The sequence below is a fragment of the Phoenix dactylifera genome, chromosome 2 (genome assembly GCF_051530095.1).
Source record: "Phoenix dactylifera cultivar Ajwa chromosome 2, Ajwa_hap1_PhDact_Kaust_v1.1, whole genome shotgun sequence".
Taxonomy (NCBI): domain Eukaryota; kingdom Viridiplantae; phylum Streptophyta; class Magnoliopsida; order Arecales; family Arecaceae; genus Phoenix; species Phoenix dactylifera.
This window is the reverse complement of record NC_143191.1, coordinates 5,391,471-5,406,213: the sequence shown is the minus strand read 5'-3', so window position 1 is coordinate 5,406,213 and position 14,743 is coordinate 5,391,471. Positions and strand designations below refer to the sequence as shown.

Genomic DNA, 14,743 nt, shown 5'->3' with positions numbered 1-14,743 from the left:
AAATACATGTTATATTTTTAATAAAGAAAAAAATTTTACCTCATTTTATCTAAAAGTTTAATAATATTTTTGAAAAAAAAATTATCTCAATTCTCAGTAGATAAACATTAATTTTTTTATATTCTATATAATTTTTTTATTTTACTGGCGACCATGCGCTCTTGTGCAAATCAAACGAGTTCTAATTGAATTTTAGAAAGCCATTTAAGCCGCAGGTTGAACCGGAGATGCGTTCGAAGCATCCAGATTCACGAGAACCGGACGGTTTGGACAAAGCAATAACTTGAACTCGGGGGGTCCGGCATTTGGGATCTGGGGGTTTTTAAGCGCGAAGGCATTTCGGTATCGAGATCCCGTTCTCCCCTTCCTCCACACTCCGAGGTCTGCACTCGCGACCTCGAGGGCTCGAACTCAAGGTTCGACGGCGATTGGACGCCGCCGGGTATCGTTCTACGGTCTCTCTCCCTCTTCTTTCTCTCTCGTTGGAGAAGTTTCTAAAATTTGAGATCTTTTAGGGTTTTCTTGATCTTCTTGTTTCTTGTTTTGTTTCTGTTTATTATTGGGGATCTAAGAAAGAGGGGAAGGATAAAGCGAAGGCCAGAGTTGTGGTGTGGGGATTTGAAAGGGGGTGGTTAAGCTGACCCATCTTCTCATGCTGTGAAATTTTCATTTTTAATCAAAAATTCGGCTTTTCTTAGAATTTCTAGCAACATTTAGTTAAATTTTGCTAATCTTCATTACGTTTGTTGCTTTTAATTTTTAAAATTTAGTTGGTATACTGAAAATTGTCCCTAGCTATATTTGATAATTGTTCATGTAGTTAAAGATTTTTCTCTCAAATCCGCCTCATGGTAAGCTCTAGAGATTGAACTGCTCATGGGCATATGTTTTCCTAGTTAACTAGTCTTTGCTGCTATTCTTTTCAAATTTAGAGTTTGAATCAATCTTTTCGTGCAATTTTTTGCATATGTTGTGGTTACGGCTGTTGATTGATTTGTTTGCATGTTTGCGGTTTAATTACGTTTGGCTGAGTATGATTTATTTGATGTGTGGTACAGATGAGTATTCATTATTTTTCTCCACTTCTTAAAATTTTTTTATGTTAAATCCAGGAGCTGATCTCTCCAAAAAAATTTATTGGCAATGTTGCTGTCATTGGAAGGGCTAACTGAAAGTTTTCTTGTAATTACTAGAGGTTACATGGTAAATGTTTGTTGTGATTGGTTTCTGAGAGCTCATTGAGCAAGATCAAAGAAAAAGCAAAGATGGCTTGGAAAATGTTGATTTACATTTTTCAGGGCTTATTGGCAAGAATTTTGGAGATGTCATTAGGATGGTGTAGTATAGAAATCTTACTTGTGACATGCCAGGATAGCGTGGCACCACCCATAGAAAAAGTTAATGCAATCTCTCCCAATATCCTTTGAACTCAACCCAAAATTCAATGAATTCATGTTATTCCTGGGCTGGATTTATTGTAGATAGTTGGTGCACATGGTTAGATATGTTTTTCAGAAACAACTTTGCTTCTTTGATATGATTTTAAATGCTAGAATTGTCAATAAGGCTCAAGTTTATGTTGGTTGATAATCAAAAGATGTCCACTTAATTCTCAGTTTTCTCTGAGAGTTTTTAACAATTTTTATGCATAATTATGTTGAAGCTTTACCTAGTATTTCCTCTCTAGCTTACTGCTGGAGTGATGAAAGCACTCATTAACTGCTGATATTCTTCTTCCAAGAAGGTGCACAATTCCCAAATTGATGTGATGAAACTTGTGGGTTATTTCATGTATAATATATATTTTGATGGTTTAAGGTTAGAGTTCTTCTATTGCATGTCTCTGTGCCTTGAATCTGATTCTTTCTTTATAGGTGTCTTCCTTTTTAGAGGAATTCAGTTAAGTTTCCGATTCCTTTTGATGCATGATGAAATCTGAAAAATTAATGTAAAGTGTTGTTTGAGGTTTTTCTGAGATGATGTAGAATCTATGGACTTATTTAGGTTTAAAATGCATTCTGAAGGAAAGCATATGTGACGTATCTACTTGAATTCCCTGTATAGGTTATTGTGGACAATGGAGATTGAAATATGGAAGGTATTTCCGTATTAAGTCTATCCATTACTTATCATCTATGTCTCTGCTGAAGTGGGACGTTTTGGTTAATCAATATAATGCCTAGAAATATTCCATGGACCTGTTATTTTATAAGTGACGTGTTGTTGATAATGAATAGCTGGATGGTATAACAAGGTTAAAGCTAGATCTCAGGGATTCAAGGTTTGCAAGGGTTTTCTATAATTTGGTTATGAAGTTCAGGACTTAGGATTTTGACCAACAGAAATAGGGTAAGTAGGTGAAAGAAAACTGCTGTTGAGTTAACAGCATCGAATAAGCTTAGGAGTCTCCATACAAGGATAGTGAAGCTGTTACCTTTAAAACATAATGGAAAGTTCTGTAGGAAGGTCCCTTAAAGGCCTATATTTACCTCTCATTCTGTGGAGTATGTACCTGATTGAGGTTTGCATTAGAAATTTGAACATTTTCATGAACTCCTGAACATGATTACTTCATGTTTGAGATGTGCTGACAACTTCAACCTCTCTGCTGAAGCTGAGTTCTTCTATGCCGATGATTTGATGTAGTTAACCTTTCTTCCTCTTTATGCTGGTCAGCACTCTTATTTTCTGTTCTATGTCTAGGTTTTCACCATATTTTTTTTCCCATTGTGTTTTCTAGGAACATCATAAACTTTGGATCATTGGATCCTTATTTCTGCCCATCCTCTATGGTGAAAACACCAAAGGTTTCACCACTGTCTATTTTACTTGAAACTAATGCCTGCCTATGTAAAAAAATGACCTTTTTGGTCATCAGTTTAGGACATTCAAGACACTATATCTGACCCATTTTAATGCAGGCTTATTTGGTAAATGCAAAATCGATATTTTCTTTCTGAATGCAGGAACCTGTTATTCTTATCCTTTTCCTGCACAGTATATTTTAGATAGGCCAAATTTCTTCCTATACGATGCCAGACTTTTCCTGTGTTTCCACTTTCATGTCTCTATCTGATTTGTGATTTCAAAAGGGAGTGATGAACCCTGGTGGGACATAAAGACGGGGGAAATAGTTGGAAGATTGTGTTGTTTCTGATATCTTAGAATGCAATCATTCATTAATGTTATATTCCAGTCTCGGCTTTGAATTTTGCTCTTTGAGTAACAAGCAGATAATATCTTTTATTATCCTTCCATAATGTTGATTGTACTGTTCTTAGTGAAGCTTCACTTATTAATACCAGCATCAGACTGATTCGGACCAATGTTTTACTAGACAGGTTTCCTTTATAGTGTGATTTTGTCTCTGAGTGGACTAGTGGAATACTATAAATTCACTATTCGATGTCGTTGTCATCATTGTTAGGCAAATGCTTATCGTTCCCATTGATAATGGACATTCATTTTTCTCTTCTAAAGCTGACCAACTATTTTAGACATTGAATGAAGGTGGCCTTCTCTGTGTGATCCATATTGTGCTTGAGCTGCTTCTATTATTTTTAGCATTCATGTCCTTTTATTATTCCTCTATATTTCATTTCATCCTTGCATTCCTATTTTCAATTTGTTCAGCAGGAAGGTTAGACAGCAACCTACATGTCTACTAATACAGAGGAGGCCAGGAAGGCTTATGCTGAATTTGAGGAGAAAGTGAGGAGGACGGTGTTCCTCGACAATCTTTCTCATAAGGTTACACCTGCTGTCATCAAAATGGCGCTTGGTCAATTTGGTAATGTGGTCAATGTGGAGTTTATCCCAAACTACACAATACCTTATAATATCCCACAGTGTGCTCTGGTGGAAATGGAGGATGCAAAGCAGGCTAACTCCATAATCACTGAGATGACCGACTTTCCGTTCATGATGTCTGGAATGCCAAGGCCTATCAGGGCCCGGCGCGCCAGGGCAGAGATGTTTGCCGACCGCCCTGCACCACCTGACAGGAAGATAGAAGTTCGTTGGGTGGACCCGTCTGATCCAGATTTTCAGGTGGCGAAGAAGCTTAAGGAAATGGTCGTGAGACACAAGGCAGAAACTTTGGCCTTGGTTAAGGTAATATTTTGTGTTTAAGAGTTAGCATTCATAGTATGATCCATTTCGTTGAAGATTCTTATGCATGGATCTATCTAAGGGAGCATTGACCATGTTGTGTTAGCTTAGGTGATGGGGAGGTTCCTAAGTATCCAATTTAGAATTCACTCGTTATTGATAAAGGTAACCATCTGGTTAGCTAGAAAATTGTGGATTTTGACTTGTTTGAATTCTCTGTCATTCTTGATATTTTTCTATATATCTAGTTAACAATATCACGGAGTCTGTATTGGAATACAGATAAGTAAATAAAAACAAGGTTGTGGGAGGGTTGAATCACTTGTAGTGTCATAACCAACCTCAGTTATTGGGGAAAGGTTGTTTTCTTGTTCTTATACTGGCGATTATTTTCTGTAGTTGGTTGTTTATCGTTGTTAGAAATCTTCAGGTTGCTGTTTGATTCAATGGTAGGGATAAAACTGCTTTCAAATGTATGTGATGGAGAGTGGCCTTTTTGATTTCATTTAATCCATGCCTTTCATCCTTCATTATTTGCATATTGCAGCTTCAACTGGAAGAAGAGGAGAAGCTTGCAATGCAGCAGGCAGAATTGCTGAAGTCTAACTTCAAGAAGTTTGAGATGATAGAAAATATCATGCAAGATGGAGCTGCCTCCTGCTTGGCTCGCCATTATGGTGTTAAACTCGCTGATGAGTGAGCACTATTGTTGATTTAAGGCATTTCATAGTTTGTATGGATCATTCTGAGTGAATTCTTGAAGCATCTGTACGGTTGATATGGATATGGAACTATTATGTTGGATAGTTACGTTATGGCTTATTAGGAATATAGAAGAATACGATGTTACATATTGCATCAATCAATCAAACTGTGTCTTCTCAAGTGTTTTCTTAGATTCAGAACTCTTGATGCTTGCTCCATAGTTGGTAGAACAGGGAATGTGGATGATATCATTTAGCATGTTGTCTTCCATTTGCATGTCTTTATAGAGTTCGTTCATGACAGTGAGACTATTCTAGCTGAGTTTTCAATTTTTTTAATAATTATTCCTAAATTTTTACTGCGCAAAGGATCGAATGAAATATTATTTTGTGATCATAACAAAATATTATTCACCTACTATTTAAGTTGTTCACAAATTGTTTATGTTCGGTCGGTGAGATGCTTCCAAACCGCAGTTTATTAATTTTCTGCTGATGAGATATTTCTGATACATACACAAGCGATGTCTGGTTGTGGCTGTGGTGCTGTGTTTGTTGCCATTGCTCATCCAGATCTATTTAGATCCGCTTTTATTGCAGGAATATCTAAAAGGATAGGAATTTGTGGGCTCAGTTGAGCAATAGCGAGAGGGTTTTTCTTTTTGCTCATGATCTGGGATTTGGTAATATTGTGTTGAAAAGGTATGTCTAGAGAAACATGGTTGCAATTAATAAAGATGGAGCTCATCTTTCTTGTGTGGGAACAATGGTTGAAGATACGAAATCATACAAGAAATATTTAGGTGTGCCATTTCCTGTACAACATAGGCCTGAAAAGTTTGGAACATATATCACATGTAATATAGTCATAATAAAATGTTCTAAATAATAGTAGAAAGAACTTGATTATTAAGATCTTAAATAGCAAAATTTGTGGTCTAATTAATATTAAAATTAATATAAGTTTTAAGTTAAAAGATATTGAATGTGTGGTTAGGATAAGCATCATGTAAATTTCAATTAGTATTACAGACTTGCAGCATCGTAATTTACATTTTGAAGTCGGGAAAAGGGGAACATAAATGGATAAAATTGACATCGGGAAGTTATCTCAATTCAAGCATATTTACAGGCAAATTCCAAGCCTAACTCAACAATTGTATGGCTAATTTACATAACTAATTAATCCAGCTTAAGCTCTCCAGCAATTCAAATGTCATGCGATTTAGAAAAAAAGAAATCGAGAGCTATAATTGCAATCTACCAAGTAAGAAACCATGATAAATAGCCTTCTTTTTTGTTTTTTGGCAGTGAGCAGACATTGGTTATTTGGTATTTAAGTGTATCATGCTTGTTTCTGTCATGGCTAACCAGAGAGAATGCGTGATGCATGTAACTCATCCATTCCCGGGTATGTGTGTGTATGCGTTGCTTTGCCATTGAGGGATTCGTGGAAATTATAAAAAGTGGAAATTATGGAGGAAATAATATATATTTATTATCTTTTTTTAACATAAGAAGTTTGGACATATTTTCTACTCACTGATAGATGGGGAGAGGTATTGGGAGAGTGTGGACATTGACCTATCATCATAGAATACGAGTGAGAAACATGAAAGCAGACCCCCTGTTTTCTTGGAGTTCCTTGGTAAAAGGCATGACTTTTTTAGGGACAAATGGAGCTCCAAAATTCCTATAGCTTTAATATTTCTGATATTTTATTGGGTTCTTGGTGCATTGTATAGACATGATTGGTTCAAAGTGAAAAGACACTTAAGATAATTTTGTTACCCCAAAAATTGATTGAAGACCTTAAATCTAATTTATTTTTAACCCGAGTTTTTTTTTGTTATTATTTGTCTAGATTGCTCGTTGCGCTTTTACCCTAAATTGATGATATCTCTCTAAAGTATGAATTAGATAGAGAATGTAGAGGTTATTATCAATAAAACAGAAGGATTTAGCTACTGCACAAAAGGTTTTGCATTATGTTAATGAGCTTATGGTGTTAAAGAATGGTGGAGGAATTTATACACATTTTATCAGACATGATATAAAAAAAAAAAAAAGTGAAATAACAAAGTAAAAAGCCCAACCAGTCCAAAGGAAACCCAGCCGTGTGTTTTTTTTTTTAATCTTCTTTTTTCTATGTGTAAACCCAACCATATCAGGTTATAATTTCCAACCTCGGAAATACTTCCATCTTAGATTGCATAGGACCGGCTTGTTTGATGTTAACCAATAAAATATTTTTATTTGGTCAACCCCGTAGGTAACTTGTATATAGAAGCATACCCAAAGATATTGTAAGTTTTCCGACAAGTCCCTGGAAAGAACAAAAGAAAATCTGATAAGCTTTTCTATTTCTAGAATGCAAACGCGTAAGAATATTTTTGTTTATCAGCCATTCAGCCGTGGGCACGTCAGGGACCTGGGACTTCTTTAAAGCTCAACGAGACAAAAACAAAAGAATAAACAAATGTGAGAACAGGATCCGAAGGAACCTGCAAGAAGGGAAACGGGACCAAAGCGGCAACGGGCAAAACAAAGCAAGAAGGAAAGGAATCTACTTCCCCTTCCCCTTCCCCTTCCCCTTTCTCCTTCCCCTTCCGTTGCCACAAGCAAAGGTAGCCCTGTTGATCCCTTAATCGATCCCCACGTATTCTTCCTTCTCCGCCTTATTTATACTGTATTGTGCTGCATATATTATTTACGAGTTACAGTTATATCTTCTCCCTATCGTTGGAGAAAAAGGGATATAGAGGTGTTGTTTTTTTGAAGGGAGATGGATTACACCCATAGAAGAATTCTCTTGACAGTCCTCTTATTCATTTCATCAGGTACTGGTCCTTTTTCCCCTTGTATGCCTTCAATCTTAAGCCATCTTCTTCTTGCTTCTGGTCTCTCGGGTGAGCTATAGTTTCTTCTTCTTGTTCTTCTTCTTCTTCTTCTATAGTACCTTGAAGCTCCATGAGATGTCCTCCTGTGTCTGCTTCATTGCTGATGAGTTTCTTATCCTAGCCAGTACTTTTTCCCTGGAACATATCCTTGGAGCCTCGGAGTCATAGATTTGGTGGCTACAACCATACATTCTATAGCAGCACTCTTCTTTATTTCAAATATAAATAAGCATACCTCTCTGTGATCATAGCTTCTGTAGTTTGGTATCATAATTAGCTGATTTGTTGCTTGGATTCGTAGTTTTGTAACTTTCTCAATATTCTTATTGAATAGGCTTCAATTAATTGCATTAAATTCCTTTTATTCATTTATTCGTTCACTTTAACTTTTTTTTTTTTGGTTAAAAAAATGTGGAGAACTTATTTTTATTTTTCTTATTATTTTAACTTAGATAAAGAAATGAAAGCAAAAGAGTTATTTATATTATATTTATCTTTACAATTTTCCTTTTTTTTCTTAATTAAATTTCTAATTTCTTTTTTTACAGGGGCAAAATGGGCAGAGGGGGCAAGAGTGTTTACGCTGGTGAACGACTGCATGACGACGATTTGGCCGGCGATCACCCCGGGTGAGAACTTCAACGGGGGCGGGCTGGCCCTCCGGCGGGGCCAGTCCGTGGTGTTCAACGCCCCGGTCGGGTGGTCCGGCCGGATCTGGGGCCGGACCGGGTGCAACTTCGACAAGGCCGGCAACGGCTCGTGCCAGACCGGCGCCTGCGGCACCACCCTCAAGTGCGGCGCCGCCGGCAAACCCCCCGCCACCCTCGCCGAGTTCACCCTCGCCTCCTTGGACTTCTACGACGTCAGCCTCGTCGACGGCTTCAACCTGCCGATGACGGTGACGCCCGTCAACGGCAAGGGGGGCAACTGCTCCGCCGCCGGCTGCACCAGCGACCTGAGGAACAACTGCCCCTCGGAGCTCGCCGTGAAGGCGGACGGGAAGACGGTGGCGTGCCGGAGCGCGTGCGACGTGTTCGACACCGACCAGTACTGCTGCAGGGGAGTGTACGGGAATCCGGTCACCTGCCAGCCGACGTTCTACTCCAAGAAGTTCAAGGAGTCTTGCCCGACGGCTTATAGCTATGCATACGACGATCCTACCAGTATTTTTACGTGCAGCCAGGGGGATTACATCATCACCTTCTGCGCCGCCGGCAGGTAATGATGGGGGTTGCTTTTGCTTCTTATATTAATTTTGCTTTGTTTATTCTTTCTTGGCTTCCATTGCTGGCTTCTCATATTGCATGAAGGAATAAAATGAATTTATTCTTTCTCTTGATAAAATGAACACGGAATAGTTTTTGTCAGGGTTGTAGAATAACTTTATTCTGTCTTTTGGCTAATACATCTTTGTTTCTTTCTTTTAAAAAGAAAAAATAGTTTGCCAAAAAAGGAATTCTGAAAAAGTCATTTAGCGGGATAGAACAAAAAGAGAAAAAATCTGATTTTTTTTTTAATTTTTAAAAGGAGAGACTAATCTTAAGCTTTATTTTTTTTTACCGTATATACCCATCCATTTAATTTGGGGTCAAAACCAAACCCTCCCAAGAAAGGAGCGACACCATCAGAGCAAACGCTCTGTACAAACGTGGAGAATGTAATGAGATCAATACGATCTTCTCTAAAACCTATCATCTAAGTGCTTGTGAATTGCTCGGTCAAATCTTTCATTATCGAACTTTTTGAAATAAAATAATGATTGTTGCTATACCCAATATTGACCACTATAATTATACAAAAAGACATCGTTCGAACATGTCATTATTCTACAAATCGTTTTCAAAACACTGAAATCCATATAAAAGAAAAATGTAGCCTCTTCACTGCATCAGAATTCTATAAATAGTAGGAGTTGCTTTGCTTCTTATATTAATTTTGCTCTATTTATTCTTTCTTGGCTTCCATTGCTGGCTTCTCATATTGCATGAAGGAATAGAATGAATTTATTCTCTCTTGATAAAATAAACGTGGAATAGTTTTTGCCAGGGTTAAAGTAGAATAAATTTATTCTGTCTTTTTGCTAATACATCTTTGTTTCTTTCTTTTAAAAAGAAAAAATAGTTTGCCAAAAAAAAATTTCTGAAAAAGACATTTAGCAGGATAGAACAAAAAAAAATCTGTTTTTTTTTTTATTTTTAAAAAGAGAGACTTATCTTAAGCTTTATTTTTTGTTTATCCTATATACCCATCCATTTTAAGGGTCAAAACCGAACTCTCCTAAGAAAGGAGCGATACCATCAGAGCAAGCACTCTGTACAAATGTTAAGAATGTAATAAGATCAATACCATCCTCTCTAAAACATCCTGTCATCTAAGTGCTTGTTAATTGCTTGGTCAAATCTTTCATTATCAAACTTTTTAAAATAAAATAATGATTGTTGCTATACCCAATATCGACCACTATTATTATATAAAAAAACATTGTTTGATCATGTCATTATTCTATAAATCGTTTTCAAAATGCTGAAATCCCTATAAAAGAAAAAATGTAGCTTTTTCACTGTATCAGAATTCTTTCAGTTGGGTCATTGACACAACCTTCCTCTCACTTCTCCATCCTTTGCCCTCCAATCTCTTGGGTCTTCCTCACTCTTTGCTGGAAATTTGCTAGTGATGATCATCTTTCATTGCCTACCATCAATGGAAATGCTTGAATGCGTCCAGTTTGTGGTGACTTCTGAGGGCATGCGTTCATGGAAACATATATGGGCTCCACAGAAAAAGAGAAAGGTGGTGGGAGAGTGTCGAATCCATCTGAATCTTAGCCTTGGAAGCCTACCAAGAGCTGGTGGTCCAATTAGGGCTTCAATCATAGCACTTTGGGTCTCCTTGACTTGTAAAGCCAATTTGACATACCGTGTGGCCAACTCCATCAGCTCCAGCCCTACCACACCTTCTGTCTTCATCCGGCCCCACAAGGTTCAAGAGGATGAGGAAGGCCTCCTTTTTGTCCTACCCTGGGGTCACTCCACAGACAAAGTCCACATCTCTGGCTCCAAATTTAAAGAACAAAATCTTAGAATTGGGTTCTTATATATTATCATTTTCACCTTTGGAGGGATGCCATACATAGAGGTTGCGATATCTATCAAGGATCATCGGGTAAATGTCTCTATAACTAATCTGTAAAATCATAAAGAGGAGATAGAGATATTAAGCGCGGCTTGCCTAGGCCTCGATCTTGGTACCAGTCCATAACGATAAAAGTGGAATTGCGAGCCAAAGTTTTGCAGCAAAGAGCAGATTGAATGATTTTGGGAGCATGATAAGTATGTGCATCCATATGTCTATGATTTTTCCAAGGCAAGAAGCTTCAAAATAACCAAGTAGCCTCCAAAATCATGCACTGGTTATTATGTGCTGCACTGTGTAATATGATTAAATCTGCTTGCAGTTTTTAGATTTTGACACTTAGTTTGTGTTGAATGCTTACTCTGGGCCATAACAGTGACTTAATTATTGAGATTACAGCTAATGAATTCATTATATTTTCTGTAGTATCTTTCCATCTGCAAGAATGTTTGGTCATGATTTGTTGCAATAGGAAGCATATTGCTCATCGTTGTTGTCGAACATGATTATCGATTGAGATGCATCATTCGATTTTTGCAGGAAACAAACAGTGTGCACATATCATGATAATAGGTTGATTTGCAGCGGCTCGAGCCGATCTGCATTACTGATTTGTAAATGGTTCGTTCTGATGCTTTTGTGCATGGTGAGTCTGTGGTCTTGGGTATAAGAGTAATGATCATTTCCTCTCTTTTTTTTTTGGAGTGTGAAGTTTAGGAGCATACCTAAATTTTAGTGTCCTCTGCTTCACACTTGATATTTATTCAATGGATTGGGCTCTGTAAATAAATTATTCTTTCTTTTATTCAAAAAAAATATTCTTTATGAAATACAAAATTCAATATTTGTTGGTGTTGAAATATGGAGCAGAGTGCTAAAAACATTGCTTAAAATAAAATTGTAGAAAATTAATATACTCAAAAATAATAATATTTTTTTTTTTCCTGCGTGATCATAGTCTAAGGACATTTATCTAACATCCTCCAAAAGAAGTCCAAGCTCGACATTTTCCAATGAAGGAAGTCCGACCTTTTTTTGACACCATTGAAAACACAAGAATAATTATTCTCTTATCTTTGAATAATGTGAGAGGAGGAATAAATCCATCTCTATATTTAAGATATCAATGGAGTAGAAAGATTTCCATATCAATAGAATTATATTTACCACAGTTGATTTTAGTTATGGTGTTATTCATCGGTTTTGTCTACTTTAACCAATCTTAAGCTTAGACTTTTTTTTTTAAGCCCATGTTTCCAAGCGGACCAAAGGAGGATAAAAAAGGACTTAACCCGGATATTCTAACAAAAAAATAGAAATTTAGTCCGGTTAACCTAGACTTAACCTAACCTGATCAAACTAGCAATTAGTGTAGTTACTTCACTTAACTTGAAATAAATTACTCCAACATATTTCTTGTCTCGCTCTCTCAAAACTGCCCATCCTAACCTCCTTTTTTTTTTATTTTTCTTCTTTTCTCTCCCAACTGAAATTGGAGATTAGTTTAATATTTTTGTTAAAATTAAAATATTCAAAAATCTTTTTTACACAAAGTAATATTGTCATCATTGTAGCACAAAAAATATAGAATAACACGTCTAGCAATTTAATTTCTTTTTGATATAAAATAACATTATCATTACTGTACACAGAAAAATATAACAAGAACATTTCTGACATTCAGCCATACTTGGCCAAACTATTTCTATTCCAGTTTTCCGACCAAATAGCATTCAGACTTAACCTCTCGAATAAAATATTCTGAACCAAACAGAATGCAGGCTTATTGTATTTAATCCATGGATACGGAGGGTTAGGAATTTTCCACTTTCGCTATTCCGCTTCTAAGAGCCTAAAAGAAGATCCAGGATGAATTCCTTAGGGTTCAAAAGTTTCAGTCCTGGACTCTTCAACTGTGTACGCATGGGTAGGAAGGGAAAACTGAGGTGCCCCACTGTATGTAACCCATACCAGCCCACTCAAAGGCACCATATAAATTAAACCATCCTACTTCTCTGTGTGCCTTTTTCTTCAGTACTTCGTTTTCTCTACAGCTTCAAAGGAGAAAGAAGACAATCAAGAGAGGTAATTCCTGGCCAACGCTCAACTTTTCTTTTTTGAAAGAACAACCAACTTCCCTTTCTTTGCCTTGTATACATCTTTTTTTTGCTAAAAACCTTGTATACACCTTTGAGAAGCCACTAACAAAACTATAGTTCTAAGTCACCTTGTATACACCTTTGAGAAGCCACTAACAAAACTATAGTTCTAAGTCTTCTTTTGTTCTCTAGGATGGCAAATCCAAAGCATAACAAGGACAATAATGCTCCCAATGTGGAGGAGGGGCAAACAATCAAGGCATTGCAAGGAAAACTATGTTGGAAAAAAAAAAATAACATGCTAATATTTGCAAATAGTTTGAAAATAATTAAAATTTAAATAATATAATTAGAAAGAGAAATAAGAAAGGCATATCTGCAATTAAGGCATGCAAGAGCACTGCCTCAAGAACGAAATTCATTTCCTTAAGGAGGTTTCTGGTAACATCGTCCTCAAAGTATAACAAGCCCGGCTCAGATCGAAGTCTCCTATCACGACTCACGAGCACGGTTATAGGGAGGTATGAGAGCCTGGACCTGGATTTTTTTTATATAGGTTCGATCCAGCTAACTTTCAGAGAGAGCCATAGAACCTATCTCATGAAGGCCGTAAAGTCCTACCTATGCCAGTACTTCATGAAGGCCAAAAAAAAACTTATGTTACGTATGCGAGAATAAACTCATGAAAGCCATAAAGACCTACACCAGTATTGGCACCTCATAAAGGTTGACAGTGCTCATGTCACACATACATGAATATCTAAAACAAAATTAGGATGGTTGAGACCTCAATTCGAATTGTAAAATTTGGAGTGTGACTCTCGAATTATAAATTATGAATAAAAAGGGATTATGTTACATATGTGAAAAAAAACATTTAAATTAAATGAGGATGGCTAAGATGCTACTCATGCCAAATAATATTATTAGAAGAGAAATAAAATGTGAGAATAAACACCTATGGCCAAACACCAATTTAAAATTTAAATATATGGGACTTTGGCAAAAAATAAAATACAAAATAAAATGTTAGTCATGTATGTATCCTTGTGGCGCAAGACTAAGGCTCTATTTGATAGAGTTGTTGCAGTAGAGATTTTTGAAATGGAGCTTTTATTAAAAGTTATTTGTTGTTTGGTAACTACATTTCTAAAGTGCTATGAAATTTTAATATATGTTTGACAAGCAAGCTAAAAAAAGTACTTTTAGTATGGCAAAATGATCATAAAGAATATTGCATAATATTATATAATAAAGTATAATAAAATATAATAAAATATAATATATATTAATATATAAATATATGATATAGTATAATATTACTGTAATATAATATAATATTATTCTAATATAGTTAATATAATATTGTATACTATAGCATAATAATATAGCATAATTTGATATTATATAACATAGCATATTAATGTATTATAATATAATATTATATTATATTATATTTATAGTATAATATAATATTTTGATATAAAATATTATAATTATTATCATTGTATATTAATATTTTATTAATATAATACTTTTAGGAATTAATTTTTGAAAAAATATAAAGGCACACAATTATACTTGCAAAAGTGAGATTTTACAATTCTTTTCTTTCCAATGCTTTTCTTGTTCCTGCTTTTTTTCATACACAATGAGATATTATAGATTGGTTTAGATAAATACTAAATTCCAAAAATACGTCTGTGCAACATCAGATATAATAGAATATTAATTATAATAATACCTTGATTACGTGGCAAAGGAAAAAAGGCAAAAAGCCAAGACCAGTTAGGGTTTT

The 14,743-nt window shown here is 35.9% G+C and overlaps 2 protein-coding genes across 7 annotated transcripts; both read left to right on the top strand.

Annotated features, from left to right (window-relative positions):
- The first annotated feature begins 284 nt into the window (after positions 1 to 284).
- On the top strand, positions 285 to 5,006 carry LOC120103746 (RNA-binding (RRM/RBD/RNP motifs) family protein). 4 transcript variants are annotated; one of them, XM_039132697.3, is made up of 3 exons: positions 285 to 442; positions 3,634 to 4,113; positions 4,658 to 5,006. In XM_039132697.3, the coding sequence occupies exons 2-3, from the start codon at positions 3,658 to 3,660 to the stop codon at positions 4,808 to 4,810; spliced, it is 609 nt and encodes a 202-aa protein (XP_038988625.2). In that variant the 5' UTR covers positions 285 to 442; positions 3,634 to 3,657; the 3' UTR covers positions 4,811 to 5,006. The 4 variants fall into 4 exon arrangements, with proteins under 4 accessions (XP_038988625.2, XP_038988629.2, XP_038988628.2 ...); XM_039132701.3 differs by having other exon boundaries at positions 286 to 442; positions 3,637 to 4,113; XM_039132700.3 differs by having other exon boundaries at positions 286 to 455; positions 3,637 to 4,113.
- Positions 5,007 to 5,143: 137 nt separating this feature from the next.
- LOC103704386 (Pathogenesis-related thaumatin superfamily protein) lies at positions 5,144 to 11,690 on the top strand. Of its 3 annotated transcripts, none has more exons than XM_088715090.2 (3): positions 5,144 to 7,441; positions 8,263 to 8,932; positions 11,387 to 11,690. In XM_088715090.2, exons 2-3 carry the CDS (start codon positions 8,313 to 8,315, stop codon positions 11,514 to 11,516), a joined length of 750 nt encoding a protein of 249 aa, XP_088571216.1. In that variant the 5' UTR covers positions 5,144 to 7,441; positions 8,263 to 8,312; the 3' UTR covers positions 11,517 to 11,690. The 3 variants fall into 3 exon arrangements, with proteins under 3 accessions (XP_088571216.1, XP_088571217.1, XP_008785871.2); XM_008787649.6 differs by lacking the exon at positions 5,144 to 7,441 and adding an exon at positions 7,464 to 7,654; XM_088715091.2 differs by lacking the exons at positions 5,144 to 7,441; positions 11,387 to 11,690 and adding an exon at positions 7,463 to 7,654 and having other exon boundaries at positions 8,263 to 8,936.
- The last annotated feature ends 3,053 nt before the right edge of the window (positions 11,691 to 14,743 follow it).